At 48.4% G+C, this 16,417-nt stretch overlaps 2 protein-coding genes across 2 annotated transcripts; both read right to left on the bottom strand.

Moving 5' to 3' along the window:
• Nucleotides 1–234: 234 nt before the first annotated feature.
• Nucleotides 235–1,680, bottom strand: LOC120695383. The gene is made up of 2 exons (XM_039978652.1): nt 700–1,680; nt 235–609 (listed from the first exon to the last, which is right to left on the bottom strand). Exons 1-2 carry the CDS (start codon nt 1,678–1,680, stop codon nt 235–237), a joined length of 1,356 nt encoding a protein of 451 aa, XP_039834586.1.
• A 3,729-nt stretch (nt 1,681–5,409) lies between these two features.
• Nucleotides 5,410–9,228, bottom strand: LOC120681691 (serine/threonine-protein kinase PEPKR2-like). The gene is made up of 3 exons (XM_039963299.1): nt 8,267–9,228; nt 6,111–6,407; nt 5,410–6,028 (listed from the first exon to the last, which is right to left on the bottom strand). The coding sequence occupies exons 1-3, from the start codon at nt 9,015–9,017 to the stop codon at nt 5,721–5,723; spliced, it is 1,356 nt and encodes a 451-aa protein (XP_039819233.1). The 5' UTR covers nt 9,018–9,228; the 3' UTR covers nt 5,410–5,720.
• Nucleotides 9,229–16,417: the final 7,189 nt, after the last annotated feature.

The following is a 16,417-nucleotide window of genomic DNA, read 5'->3' on the forward strand; positions in this document are numbered from 1 at the left end:
AACAATCCATGTTTTAGAAATAGGTATAGATATAGATCTACTTATTACCTTTTTTTTCGGCAATAATGCAACATTATCTCTTCATTTCCAACACGTTTAATTTCAGATGTATTTAGTAAAACCGGCCGGAAGCTAGATATATGAGAACCGTTACGTTAACCGCGGACGTGTCTGCGCTTAATCAAGTCCACAGCATGCAACGCACAGCTAGCTGCAGTTGCAGGTCGCAGCCTGTCACCGGCGCTGGTCACCGGACGACGCCTCGGCGGCGGCACTCCTAGCCTTGCGCTCCTTGGCCGCGGCGAAGACTCTGGCCGCCCACTCCGCGAAGTAGGTCTCGTTGTGCCCGATCTGCCTTTCCTTCCAACAGTCTAGGATGTCGGGGTTGTCGGGGCACGGCTCGCCCACGGGTTCCCACCACGAACCCTCGTGCCGCATCCCCGTCCAGTCCGCCATCCACCGGTACACGTACTGGCCTCCCCCCGCCCTCTGCTTCCACCCCAGCGGGTAGAACTCCATGACGCTGCTGTTTCGGTCCATGAACAGCATGTTGGTCATCTGCGCCCCGTGCGCCGAGATCAGCACGTCCGTCGAGCTCAGCAACCTCACCTGCCAACACAGCAGAGAGAGAACAGAAGAAGAGGATGGAATTCAAGATCTCCTCGCAGTCACAATTCGTACGCAGGATCGGGGCAAGACCTGTTCGCAGAACGTTAAGTTGTTGGCGTGCGCGGCGGCGACGGCGCACCCGCCCACGCGCCTGCACTCCTCGAACACGCGCGTCACGGCCGCCTCGTCCTTGAACGCCCGCGCGCCCGCGCGGAACAGAAGCGTGACGCGCAGGGCAGCGGAAGCGTCGCCCTCGCCCTCGCCGCTGCCTCCGGCTTTCGACGACGAAGACGCGTCCACGCCGCAGTAGGCCCTGGCCTTGCACCGCATGAAGTCCGCCGCTCGGAGCATCCGCTCCTTGTTCATGCCCGCCACGTTCGCCCGGAACACCACCGCCTCCTCGAAGCACGCCTCCCCGGGCGCGTCGAACGTCTCGATGGCGACCGCGGCGCCCGTCGCCGCCTCCTCCAGCGTCGCCAGCCACCCGCTCATCTCCGTCCTCACCTCGCCCTGGTGGAACAGCGCCCACCTCACCGGCCGCGCCCGGCACCCGCTCCGCGCGTGCCACGACGCGAACGGGACCAGCGCCGTCAGCCCGTGCCAGATGTTGGTGTGGTCGTAGGCCGTCTCGGACACGAACGCCAGACCCGGCAGGAGCACCGCGCCGCGGGGCAGCGCGTCGCGCCACGCGAACGCGTACGCATTCTTGGCGCCGTCGCGGCGGGAGGGGGCCGCCAGGCAGAGGAGCCGGCCTGCCGACGCCGGCGAAGGGAAGACCAGGTTCCTGGCCTCGGCCTCCGGCTCGGCGGTGGCGTTGAGGGTGCTGATGAACCATGTCTCCGCGCCTTGGCGCGTGTCCTTGAGAGGGAGGAAGGTGGCCGACGCGCGGAGGCGGTCGACGACTGCGCCGGGGACGGCCGCAGGCTGGCCGGCGCACCGGCAGACGGGGGAGAACATGCTGAGCTGTGTTTGAAAGTGGAGGTAGAAGACGACGGCGAGCAGGAGAGGAGGGAGGAGGCAGAGCGAGGTCTTGACAATGACATGGTTCGTGTTTGTGGCGATCTTCGCCATGGCTGGCCTTGTCAGTGTTTGGGCGAGAGAGTTTGTCTTGATTGCTAGAATGTTTCCGGTACACGAGCACTATAACCAAACTGTGCCTCGTCCAGCCGAAAAAAAAGGGAACCCCGTTGACTCCATACATCATACATGTAATTCGTGGTATAAAATGCAGAAGGCACGTCAACATTGTGCATTGGGAGTCTGAATTACGAATTCAGCGCTGGCGTATCTGAAATGAGCCCGGGCTATCCGTGTAGCATGTGGAGATTTGGAGCAGAAACGAAGCAAAGCTGCTCTGTATTTGTGATTGGGCTTGGGCAAGTAGATCCTAGCCGAGCAACCACTGTATTACTTTTCTAATGATACCATCGACTACTGCATCAAGAACATTATTCAACCTTCTGACTGTTCAAACTCAGACGAAATTTCACCTTATAACCTTCCGTCTACGGTAGGCCAATGCAAACCTGAAACCATGCGTATCTGTCTACCTGTACATTTAAAAGGTACAATTCTAGGTTTTTTCTTATATAGATTAGTGGTGGTGTGAAAAGACTCGTGCCCTCATTTATTGCCAATGTGGTTAGTTTTGGCATGCAATTCAAATCTGACCACTTAGTTGGCAGATTAATAGAAACCCAATATCTAGAATTGCACTCTTTGTGGGATTTTTTTTCAAAAGTGGGATTGCACTTTTCATAGGACGGAGGGAGTAGCAAAATTTGTTAAGAGACAACTGGCCTTTTAGTAGGCGCTTCACTGCTTAGAGCATTTTTTAGCAAGATCAAGGCAAAATTCAGTATTTAAGAAACTAAAACCTAACTAGAATATGCTAATTTCCAAATAATTACCAAACTCGATGAACTATACATGTTTGCTTCTCCATGTCCATGTGGATAGCTGCAGAAACTAGCACATGTCCATGCATTCAGTTTTTTTTTTCAAAGGACCTTTCATCTGGTTTGGCACACATAGTATGATTAAGCACCAGATGAAGAGGATTTTAGTTGACGATCCAGAGTACCTCTCTACACTTGAGATCTGCGTACAATCGATTGAGGAAAAAATGATTTACGATGGTTACGAAGGGCGTACAGATCACAAACTACATTCATACATATTTCAACTTTGACTGTTGGAAACACTTAGCAAAATCTCGAAATAATCCTCTCTAGTCACTTCGACATAAAAGCTACAGGGATCATGCTATGTACAAAATCTAGTCACTTCGACATAAAAGCTACAGGGATCATGCTATGTACAAAATCTACAGCGACCACTAATGCCGGGAAGATCACCTCAGAAGCAAATTGAGCTCTTTGTGGCAGATCTTGATACCCGCCAATCTTATAATTTGTCAGTTTAGTCTGTCAAATTAGTCTTTCAGGTATACTCGCAAGGTAGATGTGCATGCACATATTCACCATTTGAACTGGGTGATACCTCGCACGTTGCTACAGGATTTCTTAAATAAAATTTTAAAGAGAAATTTGAAAGTTGAAATACTAAGTTCTATGACAACATTCACAGAAAATCGGTGGAAGACATAAATTGATGATCTTAGTGGACGGTGATGTGGATAACTTGCATTTTGAGAGAAATATAGTTAATGATTTTAGTGTGTGCAATATATATGATATGTAGATGTGTCATGTGTGTGCTTGTTGCGAGCGTTTATCAAACGAAAAGTCATTGAAGGAAAAAAAAAACTCCCCACTACACACCATGTCTAGTCAGCCACCTGTCGCTTGGACGCCAAGCCGTCCAGAAAGCGAATGACTGGAGAAACTGGAAGACACACTGTAGCCAGTTGAGGCATCGGAACAGCCCACAACCACGCCATAGGTCCTCGTATCTTCTTCCGGCTTGGGCTCGGCGACCAGTGAATGGCAGCTCAAGGTGCGTACCCCAGCACCAGGTGAGTTCGCCTTCCACGACGGGGGTCTTTCTTTCCGCTTAGATACTTGCCATTCACGGGGCGCAGGATGTCGTACTGGCTGGGGCAAAATGCGCAGCTCCTTCTGTAGCGGCAGAGCGGTTCTTCTGTTGTCAGGCATGCATGATGCATCGATCAATCACATAGCAGAGATAGGGAAACAAAAAAGCAGGTGACTGACTAAGTATAGTAGGATTAAGAAAGGGAGTTCTTACCGATTATGGTGCACGTTTCAACGATTGGGTCATGGTCTTGCTTGTAGCGCAGCTCAGCGAAGAAGCGCTTGATCTTGTGAGGCGTCGTCCTCGTCCCTGGGCTGCGGCTGCGAGCCCAGAAGTTGACGTGGTACCAGGTGTGGTTCCTAAAGCACACGCAGTCTTCCATCAAGGGCTTGACAGGATCGAACTCCCCACCCTGCCATGTCGAGCACGCGTCTAATCTTTTATATAGTACCACACCGATCTGATCCACTCATGTACGGAGCACTTGATCGGAATTGAGGACGTACCGGGTGCCTGGCGTTGTAGTGGCGGAGAGCGTGGTGGACGTTTTTCAAGACCATGGCATCGCGATCCCTGCACAAATTTCGTTTTTTTCCTTGTCAGTTGATCTGAATCCGAGTGACTGGTTCGATTGTTTAACGAACCTCGATTCGCTTGCTTGCGAGTAGCTAGGAAGGGGTAGGGGCAACTTACTCCTCCGTGCGCATGGAAGCCGGCGCTGGACGAATGCCTTTATCCCGCAGTTTCTTCTCCTTGCGCTTGCGCTCGAGGTGGCGGTTGCGCAATCGCAGCTGCTCCTCGCCGGACAGTTCGTGCAGGAACGCGCACCCAATATCATCGTCCGGCTACACCGCCGTCGCCGCCCGCTTCCGGGATGCCATCGCCATTTTCTCCGATCTATGGTGTTTTTAGTTGGTGAAAAAGTTTAGATTTTGGTACTGTAGCACATTTTATTATTACTTGACAAATAATGTCCAATCATAAATTAATTAGACTTAAAAGATTCATCTCGTGGTAATCAGTTAGACTGTCTAATTAATTATTTTTTTAATTACATTTAATGCTCCATGCATGTGTGCGAAGATTCGATATGATGGGTAGTAGGAAATTTTTTGAAAACAGGGCCCTAATCTAAATATCTAACGCAAGCCCCAGGGTCTCGCCCACCCTTGTAATCTTCAGGCTAAGCAGGGACGCACGGTTAGTTCCCCGAACCCTGAAGCCGCCTATCTGTTTGTAGCAGCAGGCCGGCTGGCCGGCCAACGCTGGAGGGAGAAACTAAATAGAGTAGTGTAGTAAATCCTAACTCGACTCCAACAAAATCTTCGGATCCCAAGTTCCGGACAAGATCCGGCAATTTGTAGATATTCGAAACGAAACAGGCCTGGATGGAACGGATCTTCAGTCAATCAGTCACTTCAGCGTGCTACTCGATCACTAGATGAAGATGAAAAGATGGAGTCGCGTGGAACGGATGCCGCATTTCCAATCGACGCCGTCAATGGGAGAAGACAGGCGCAGCTTTGCAACGAAGCAAGCTCTTTTTTTTAGACTAACGAAACAAGCTCTACAAAGGTGACTCGAGACTAACTACAGTTTGCATATGGATACGAAGAATTGCTATCAACCGTATCTCTTGACTATTGACACGCAGCCCATGATGGCGTATCACGTATGCGAAAATCATGTTAGCAGAAATTTTGCATATTACCCAACCGAGTCGCATCAGGATCAGATCACAGAGTTGTTCCTGATGGCGCTTGCCAAAAATCATACAAGACAACAGCTTATTTTTTCGAAAGATAAGACAACAGCTTATGAATTATGAACATTGCTTGAAAGATGGTTCAGTTTTGACAACATAAATTAGCAACCCAGGCAAAGATAGGGGGAGGGATCATGCTATTTACAAAATTTACAGCAATTACCACAGTCGGGTTCATCAGCAATTACTGGAGAAAACCTACGTAACAACCACCTGTTGCCTTGCTGAGAAAACCGAAGTTTATTATCCTCAGCTCTACACCAGCCAGTGGAGCCATTGTAAATCACACCAACCTTCTCAGCGATAAAAATGGACACCATTCCGATCTGGAGCTATATACTGGGTCAGGTCAGAAAGCCGTGCACAGATTACTCTTCAAGTTTGAAGAGCATTCTTGCTGAATGGTAATGGCAGGACTACAGAGCCGACTTCTCTTCGGCTCTGATATTCTAACATGGGTTATTGCTGCTGTCAGTGCGTCAACTATGCCACATTCATCCTTATCATCTGACCTTTCGCTTGAGTCTGACAATGACTCACATTCTGACCTAAGTCTGTCCCATGGAATCCTGGGTGTTAAAATCTTGTTAGCAACACATAAATTAGCAGTTACCACCTTCAAGGGGCATTCCGTGTAAAACAGTACCCATGGGTGACCTGAAATAGGCATTGGTAAGTAAATACATTATCAAATCAGAAAGCAATGCTAGGCAAGAAACTCTTCGGATCTTGAACTTACTAAGAACTTCATCAGCAGCCATTCTAGAAGAGACATCTCTATTCAACATTTGCCTAATAAGATCCTTCCCAAGACCTGATATTGATTCCCATGGACCACTGCTGAAATCAAGTTCAACCGTCTTTATAGACTCAAAGACGGCATCCAGAGAGTCTCCTTGAAATGGAAGTGAACCAAGCAGTAGTACATGTAGTAGCACACCAGCACCCCATATATCAACTTTCTCAGAATAACTTCCAGAAAGAACTTCAGGTGCCACATATGCTGGGCTCCCAGCTACACCAGACAATTTCTGACCTGTTTGATGCATCCAAAAAAACGTTAGCTAGTTTCCACAGCCACAGCCACAAATAAAAATAGATGGAATTATGCCAATCAGGAGATGAAGCATGAAAATGGAAATACAACAGTACAACAGGAAGAAAAATAGAAAAACGTTAAAGGCTCAAACATCTCAGGATAGGTTACTGCTGGTGGAGTGTTGGAAATAATGAATAAGCCCCTCATAGCCAAAACAGAACAAACCATAAGGTTATCCAGAAAATCTCATTAGAGTTTTTTTTACATCACATTAGATGTAGGCTAGGAGTATTTTCAATCTAGGTATATGAACCAACAATACAGCATGGTAAATCCATTCTCACAAAACATTTTGAAGCACAGGTAAAAAAATGTAGGTTTGCTAAACTCATCGGTACCTTATACAATACATGCAGCTATTTCAGGAGCAAATGCCCCTGTTGCCATACAACTCTAAATCATAAATTCTATAATTCCATTCAAAAGTTGCACCACTTTCTAATACATAAAAGCGACTAAATCGCATTAGGAACATGGAAAATGGCAGTATATGGTATGCTAGGAAAAGCATGCTAGTCTCTGGCAGACCACAGTTCGACTGGAGTGGCATAAGACGTAAACATTACACAATGATCACTGCGAGTTCAGGACATCAGATCCAATTTTCTGTGCCCAGAAGGACTAGCAGCTCCAAATGGAAATTCATTAATTAGTATATCAACCAGCGCCAGGCTTCAATTCTCTTGGCATGCCTAACAAGACAGATGACAAAATGATGCCTGCCTGCTCAGTTCATGACTCCAAAAACACAGCACAACACATCAATATGTAGACTGCACAGATAGCGAGCAGCCTAAACATCAATACCTGGCAAACTACAAGGTACAAGACAAATGGTGGAGCTAAAATACTTCAGTTACTCTATTTAGTTAGTTATATAACTAGACAATGAGACCCAAGCTATCAAAGTCCATTCAGCTCTTGCACATTAGGGTGTTATAAATCACTGTCTTCCACATAACGTAAAATTTTTAACTTCGCTATTCCTTGCAAGCAAGCAGAAACTAAATGTCAAGAATTTCCTAGCACCAGTCTCGATTATCTTATCATACCTAGCAAGAGGAGATGACACGTGAATGGACACTTGGTTATGAACTCATGACTCCGAAAACACAGCTTGCGCTAGTATTGAGAGCATTTCTTCTTATGGAGTAATGGAAACCACACAAAACATCATATAAATTGTCAATTAGAACTCAGGTGGGAAACAAAACAGACCACTGAGACCAGACATCGACAGTCGCCAACTTAAGGAAGACTCCAGAGATGAGTAAGGTTGAGTTGGCCTCATTTGCTTGTTACATGACCAAGTCAGGAATACCAGAGCTACATGGCTCACTTAGGTTCCTAGGCCATAAACGTATAAATTAGTTGACTCCAACTCAGTTTACATCACACTAGCTGATACTGAGGGCCACGGCCACATATATGGGAAACCTGCAAAAATGCTAGCAGCCATGGTAAAACATAGATGAGTGATGAGTCTGTATATCAAGTGGAATTCTAGAGGCCTAAGACCTTGGCACCCAACTATAGTCTATACCCCAAGTAACATGGAAACATTGCTGAAATGTAGGCATAGTATAGCTATGTGCTGACATCATTTTTAGTTTACCACTGACACTTAAATACGACTGAACCTACTAGGATCCAATTTAGACTTCTGGTTGATGTTCTACTACTTTTAAAAGTCTTGCTTGACTCTACATTGTTGGAATTCACTATAAAAACAATGTAACCAATACCATCTTCTTGGGCTTGAAAGTGCAAGCTAGCAACATTGCATAAAAAATTACCATTGGTGACCCGCGCAGCAAGTCCGAAATCGGCGAGCTTCATCTTCCCAGCCTTGGTGAGCAAAATGTTCTCCGGCTTGATGTCCCTGTGCACGACACCCATGTCGTGGCAGTACTTGAGCACGGCCATGAGATCTTTGATGAGAAGGGCGGCACGCTGCTCGGAGAACTTGCCCTCCCTGGCGATCTCGTCGAGCAGCCTGCCCCCGGCGCAGAGCTCCATGACGAGGTAGAACTTGTCGGCGTCCTCAAAGACGGCCTTGAGCGTGACGACGCCCGGGTGGCCCGAGAGGTGCTGCATGATCTCGACCTCGCGGTGGACCGTCTCCTCGCCGGTCCTGGGCAGGGCCTTGCAGGCGAACTCCTCGCCGCCGGCCCTGGCGCGGCAGATCCGGACGGAGCCGAACTTGCCGTGCCCGATCTCGGCGCCGAGCTCGTACTCGCTGTCGAGGCGCTTCTTGCGGCCCATCCGCGTGGCGGACTCGATGCAGCCCAGCTTGCGCTTGAGCCCGCGGCCGGGGCTGTCGGGCGCCGCCCGCCCGCTCGCGGGCGGCGCCGTCATCACCACGCCGCCCCGGGCCGAGGCGGAGGCCTCCGCGTCGCCGGAGGGCGGGGACCTCTTCTTCTTCTCGGGGCGCGGCTTGGGCTCGCGGCAGGTGCGCTTGCGGGCGGCGGCGGGCGCGTCGTGGAGGGATCCGGCCAGCGAGCACGCGGCGCGCGCGCCCTTGCGCTTCCGCGGCAACGAATCCATGCCGCTGGAGGGGGGGATCGGAAAAACCCTAGGAGGCGGCGGCGTGCTTGCGCCTCTTGCGTGTCATGGGGGTGGGGAGGGGGGAGTGCGGAGGCGTGCGTCGCTGGATCGGGGAAGGTGGGTGGTGCGAGACCGGGGGATGGGGAGCGAGGGGCTCGAGGAGGGGAGTAAGGAAAAGGGTGGGAAGAGTGGGAGAGAGATGTGGAGGACGGTGGTGGGGGTTGGCTGGTCCTCTTGGATGGGGACTCGTGTCGTGTGGCGTCGCCAGGCCGGCTCGGGACGTCGGGTCGGCTCGTCAGATCGTGGGGAGAGCACGGGAGAGTTTCTGGCTCGCAGCGCAGGAGTACGGCCGGAACCGGGGGCACCGGAGCAGCGTGATGTTGTCGGGCGCGGGATCTGCCTCTGCGCTGCGCTGCGCGGCGCAGCGGGAAAGTCACGCGACTTGACGACGCCGACGGTTCCTGCCCCGGCCGGTTGCGGACTGCGGTTGCGGTTGGGCTTGGGGCAACGGCGACGGGACGGGGTTTGACGGTGGGAATTTCCTCGTCAGCTGGACGTAGGGACGAAAGCGGTCGGGAACAGTCGGAAAAATACCTTAACCATTTTCGTTTTCATATTTTTATTCGGAAATGGAAACGGAAACGGGAAAGCTCGGTCGGGAAAACGAAATCGGTTATGCGGGATATCGGAAACGGTACAATTCGATCGGAAACACTTCGATAACGGTCGGGAATCGATAATAAAAAACGGGAACACCGACACATATAACCACTCTAGATGTTCAACTCAATGCAATGGATATAATTGTGCATAGTACATAGGCAAATACTACTATAAGTTTATAGATGGCAATACCATTCAAAAGATTATATAATATATACGCTACATGAGATAATTAAGTTGAAAGATTCAATCACACTGTATTCCATGACATATTGATTCTTAAACAAGTTCAAGTGACAAAGATCATTACACGAGTGCCCTTCCCCATCACATGCACGGCAGCAGCTGCATGCGGCATGCCCTTCCCCTGTTTCCCAGCACATGCACGGCAGCAGGCAGCAGCGCAGTGGCCAGCAAATGCGCCAGGTGCCCACGAGTGCGGCCCATGCGGCCCACGAGCATGGCGGCATCCAGCCAGCAAAGCCTACTCAATTAGTCCCACCTCGCGTACGCAAGCTGAGAAAGGGAACTGGGTGCTCTATATATAGAAGACCGAGGCACCCAGCTGCAACAGCTCTGCATGTTGTATTTTAATCAATGCAATGCTAGTTACGGGAATAAATCCGGTAAAAAACGGGAAGTTTCCGATAAAATACGGGATCCGTGAATATGGTCGGGAAAAGTGCCTAACCGATTTCGTTCTCGTTTTCGCCGAATTTTTTCCGAATTTTTCCTGATTTCGAATTTTCCTGTGAATTCGATATTCGGTCGGGATATATGGTATACGGTGTCGGTCGGTACGGGATTTTTCTGTTCCTGCTTTCATCCCTAGCTGGACGCTAGGTGCGAGTCGCCAGGGAATTTGTGCGTGCTGGGCTGCTCTCTCGGACTGGACCTGAGGCCTCTGCTGGAGCTCACGCACCGACGAGTATCACGGGCCGGACGTGGGCGTCCTGCCTGGCACGGCGTTGGTCTGGCCTCGAATTTATTTCCGCTTGGCAGAGACGTCTGCAGCAGCCGTGTACGGTGCGCCGCTGTCGTTCCATCAAGCTCGAGCCGGCGGGATCCGGATCACTCGTTCTCCAGTTTCGTCTCTGATTTTCTTTTTTTGTTTTGAGCTCGTTTATACTATAGAACACAGAAATTGAAATTTCATCAACCGAAGTTCAGTCGTTTTCTAACTTTCCTTGTGAACTAATGAAACATTACCGAAAAGAGTCACCGAGAGCATCTAAAGCTAATCATGTCTACCAATAATGAGCTTTATGAGACCAAACATTGTTGTCATCGTTCTTAAAATTGATTTGACTGTTTTGGTGAGAAATTACATCAGCAAAAGTTAAGATTTTCCATTCCGTTTTCTGCTATAATGATGTTGATGCTAAAATAGAATTATGTAACATCAAGAATAATTATCTTCTATCGTTTTTCGTCCTGTTCGGCTGGCTGGGGACTGTTATGTACTGTAGCTACAATACTTATGTGTCATAACGTTTCCCAGTCTCAGCCGAACCAGCCAGCAAACCGAACGGGACGTTTTTAGATTACACAGTACAACTCAGACACTCACAATGCACGCACACTCACACCCCTATGAATTCACGTACGCAAACCCTCTCTATGAGCATCTTCGAAAACTGAATCAACAAATCCTCAAGATCGATGGGAACGTCACCTACCACTGAATGCATAACACCGTTAAATCCCAGAATATTCGCTCCCATGATGAGTCGAACCCAGGACCTTAGGTGTTACCGAAACTCTTGTAACCATTAAGCTACATGCTCTTTCACATCTTCTATCGCCCTATCGGTCTTTGATAACGCAAAGCTACTACTGGAGGTTTTTATGGTTACGAGCGTGTGGCCTGAGGTGGACAACAACTTGGTAGCGCGGTGTCCATTGCCGAATGTGGTGTGTTTTCGTGCGGGATGGTGCTGGTGTTGAGTTGTAGAAATTTGGAGTGAATGCATCTACATTAGAGGATGGTCTGACGTTCTTTATTTTATGGGGGATGGTGATTTTTCATTGTGGTATGAATTGTTGGTTTAGTTATGGCGATGTGATCGGAGCTTTCTAATTAGCGAGCGCACGCCACAACAGCTTCTGGCAATCGATCACACAAATCTCCTATCTTATTTCCTTTTTATAATCTCTTTCATCGGTTTCCGTTTCTACCGATCGTTGCCGACTCCCCTTCAGCAGTCCACTCACTCACCACTGTAGTACCACCCGACTCCCAACCCCAAGTCATTGTCACTCATCTAAATACCAGTTTTTATTCACTTTTATTATTAAACATAAAAAATTATATGAACAAAATAGAACCCAACTATGTAAACATAAATTATATACAAAAGATAAATGATCCAGAAATAGAGAAAAAATATACATAAAACTTATTTACATTATTTATATAAATACTATAAACATAAATTAGTCTATAAATGTTATATAGTAAAAACTATATATCCAAATTTACAAAAATAATCTACAATTTGGAACAGAGAAAGGAGCTCAATAACAATTATGGAATTTATAGCGACCGGACGTCTGATAGAAACTTTTCCCATCGGACGCTCCGTCGGTACAATGCAACCTCAAATGATAACGTTCACAACATAGTAGAAGAAAAACATCTGCAACATAGAAAATTATCGTGTGCAATATCAGAAGAAATTTGAAAAAAAATGTTAGTAGTTGATGAGGAGGAAAAAAACCCATCGCAATCTGTTTCATCTTGCACGAAATAATTAAATCTCTCATTGAAGATGCAACATTCAGATAAAATATTTGCAATATCCAGATAACACACTTGCAATAAATGCAACATCCCACATCTAGATTTACTTTTGCAACATCCGTATGAAACACTTGCAACATCCCCAAAATCTCTACTGCAACTATGTAGTACCTATCGTAACATGACCACCAGTGCTCTCTACCACACCCTTCGCTCATCCTCCGCAACCCGAAGCTCCTTTGACAGCCGGAGCAGCTCTCCTCTAGCCGGGGAGCGGCGATCAGGACGGGAGAGGTGCGGGGGAGCGGTGGCCCGGCCCCACGGCACGCATCTCGCCCGCCGCATAGAGCTGTCGCCATGGGAGAGGTGCGGGGGAGCGGCGGCCCGGCCCCACGGCGTGCATCTCGCCCGCCGCATAGACATGGGCGGAGCCAATATGGATGCCTGGGTATTCCCAAGAATACCCAACTATTTTGCTTGAAAATTAAGTATATGTCAAGTATACACACATGTATATGTTATGTTGGGAAAAGAATTCTAGTTTTAAATTTCTAATAACTCAGCCTAACGCCGACACAGAGATGTCCCATGCCTCACATCCCACCCGGGCAGTGCATCACATGCAAGGGAGATTACAGATGCACTGACGCTCAACATCAAGTGCCATAGTTGCTCTTCGAGGAGCAGAAGAAGGGGTGTAGCTCGGTGATTGGCTGCCAATAGGCAACCAACCAGTCGGGGTTCGAGCCCTCCGGTCTCGCACCTTGCAGGAGCCCATATTAGTATTTGCACGGTGGTGTGTATGTTTTTTAGCGTGGATCGCGAAGCTATGAGAAATAAATAGCAAGTTAGTGATTTCAAATATTTGTAGAGCTACTTGTATCTATTTTATTTGGTCTAGTGGAAATAATTTTGTGAAAAATCATCACATGAGAAATGAAAAGAAAAACAATATTGATTTCTCTTTGTTGCATGGACCATTTTTAATTTGAACTTTTTTGTAGAATTTTGAACTTTTAATATTTTTGTATTGAATGTTCTTTTAATATGGGAATACCCAACTTTTAAATTCTGGCTCCGCCACTGCGCATAGAGCTGTCGCCATGGCTGCTACACGGAGTTCCTTCGGCGGCGGATGAGCGGCAGCCGACACAGCTCAGCCTCACTGCAGAAAGGAGCGGCGGCTGGCATGAGGCACCGCTCCGGCGCTCGCCTGCACGGCAGCCGGGGCGGTTCACTCCTGCGGCGGCCGGAGCAGCTCCTCCTAGTACCTGCACAGGAGAGAGGTAGAGAGATTTTAGGTCGTCCGCAACAAGGCGATTTCAGCCAGCGACGTCGCTAGTGATTAGGCTCGGATGCAGCTTCGGAGCTGACGGGGAGGGAAAAACACCATGTTCGACAGGCTGGAGCTGGAGGCTGGAGCTAGAGTGCTGTGAGAGAAAAATACTGTTCGGCAGGCTGAAGCTGGAGGAACATGAGGAAAAAAAACTATAGAGCTGGTGGGCTGCTCACCAGCCGAACACAGGCAGAGGTGAGAGGATCAGCTGGTGGCCGGTCGATTTGCAGCTATGTAAGAGAGTACGTGGGCCCTAGAAAGTAAATGCAGCCTCGTAACATGTGTAAATTCATCTCTCTCCTCCACTTGGGTCGGCGATGGCCTTGTTTGGGACCGCGAAGCTGATAAGCGCGAGTGGAATAAGCGCAATGCAGCTCCTGACCTGCTTCTGCGATTATGGGCCACGCAGTTCAATGTTCGCGATTTTCAGTGGCCGGCGGCTGCGCAACGCGCGTTCAACGCGAGCAGTTTGGCGGGCTTATTCCGCTTCTTTGGCTCATAAGCGAAGCGAACGCGGAAACAAACAGGCACGATGTCGCTAGCACTGGCTAGCACCATTGCGGGTGGCCTTACGCCCTGTTTAGATCACAACCCGTAAATCTTGTAAACACAAAAAAAATGTCACATCAAATATTTGGACACATACATGGAATACTAAATGAAGTCTATTTACAAAACCTTTTACATGGATGGACTGTAAATCGTGAGACGAATCTAATGAGCCTACTTAATCCATGTTTTGCAACAGTAATACTACAGTAACCATTCATTAATTATAGATTAATTATGGATTAACTAGCATCATTAGATTCGTCTCGCGATTTACAACTCATCTGTGCAAAAAGTTTTATAAATAGACTTTATTTAGTACTTCAAATTAGCAAGATTCCATCGAAAAAAAATTTGTGTTCCATCTAAATACGGCCTTGGTGTAGGCTGGGGCCGATTTCGAAGATAGGTAGGGCGTTCTAGCATTTCGGTAACCAATTATTTAACTAGCAAATTTTTACTACCTAACTAATGCACTATACGAGTAGATTCAAATACGGCGGCATCCTATCAACCATCCATGCCATTTCCAAGAATCAATCCCGTGATCGTGACCCCGTCCATGGTTAACCTTACCGTTGGGAACCGGTCCGGTTTGACCGGTTACCGGTCAAACCGGTCCGGACCGGTTCCGGTTCCGACCGGTTCCCAACCGGTCCAAATTCAAATTTTGAATTTGAATTCAAAAAAATGAAAAATTCCCAAAAAATTCCTAAAAATATTTCAAGGTGTGATGAATCTAATGGTGTAAAATTTTCTCAAAAATTCGTTCATTTAGTATGGTTTGCGGAATTTAGAAGTTAAATCAAAAAAGAAAAAGAAAAAAAACGACGGCCCATTAAGGCCCATCGCGCGGCACAGCGTATTTAACCTATCCACAACCATCCCGCAGCCTCACCAGCCACTCGTCCGCTCCTCTCGCCCCCTAGGAAGCCCTGTCCGCCGCCCGCATACGCCGTCCGCCGCCCTGACCCGGCCAGCCGGCTCCTGAGAGCGGCTAACCGGCCCCCGCACCGGTAAGCCGTGGCGCCACCGGATCCACCGGTTAGCCGCCCTTGGAGGCCGGTTTACCGGCCCGGCTAGGCGGTAAACCGCCACGAGCGGCGGTAAGCCGCCGGCAGGTGAGGTTTTTTTCCCTAGATGATTTTAGATGATTTTTTTTAGGATTTAGATGTATGACTTAGGTATATTTAGAATGTAGGTAAGATTTAGGATTTAGGATGTTTTAGGATTTAGAATGTTTTAGGATTTAGGTGTATTTAGATGATTTTAGACACTATGACTTAGGAGTTAGAATATTAGATGATATATTTTTGTTGTCCATGTATGCAGATAGACAATGGCAAGCAGAGATGTTGTATGGGAACACGGGGAAAATCTTTATCCCGGATGGCGATGCAACTATTGTCGTACGCAGAAAGGAGGAGGTGGTGCGACTAGATTGAAACAACATTTGGCTGGGCGCGGGGCGGAGGTGGTCCATTGCAGGAATGTGCCACCTGATGTGCGGGACTTCTTTCAGCGTGAGTTGGATAGGGCAAAGAAGGCAACTGCTGACCGGGCTCGAGAGAGGTTGAGACGGGAGAAGGCTGCAGCGGAGGGAAACTATCCCGGTGATGAAGAAGATGAGGAAGCTCAGGTGCAGCGTGCCATGGATCTATCAAGAGCGGAAGCAGAGTTCCGACGGGGGGTGGAACAGAGAGGAGGTGCATATGAGCGTGGAGGAGGTAGTGGTTCGACGAGGGGGAATGTTATGCAGAGGATGTTTGGAAGGTCCACTTCGCAGAGGGAAAGTCCTGTGGTGGAGGACTATAACTTGGCAGCTGGTGGGAGAAGAGGAATGATGCAACCAAGGATTGATACAGGCTCCTGGACGCAGAAGGGTAAGAACGCAAAGGAAGCTATTGGTAAAGCTTGGTCAAAGTTTTTCCATATTGCAGGAGTTCCTGGAAGACAGGCTGACAGTCCATACTTTATCAGTGCGGTCAGGGAGACACAAAAGTGGGGTAAGTTTTCTTTCATTGCAATGATACCTATGAGCGTACATCCTTGTATCTCATGATTTTCATATGGTTTGCAGGTGAAGGTATCGCATCACCCACTGGACGG

Source organism: Panicum virgatum, chromosome 2K (assembly GCF_016808335.1).
Source record: "Panicum virgatum strain AP13 chromosome 2K, P.virgatum_v5, whole genome shotgun sequence".
In the NCBI taxonomy this organism is placed as follows: Eukaryota; Viridiplantae; Streptophyta; class Magnoliopsida; order Poales; family Poaceae; genus Panicum; species Panicum virgatum.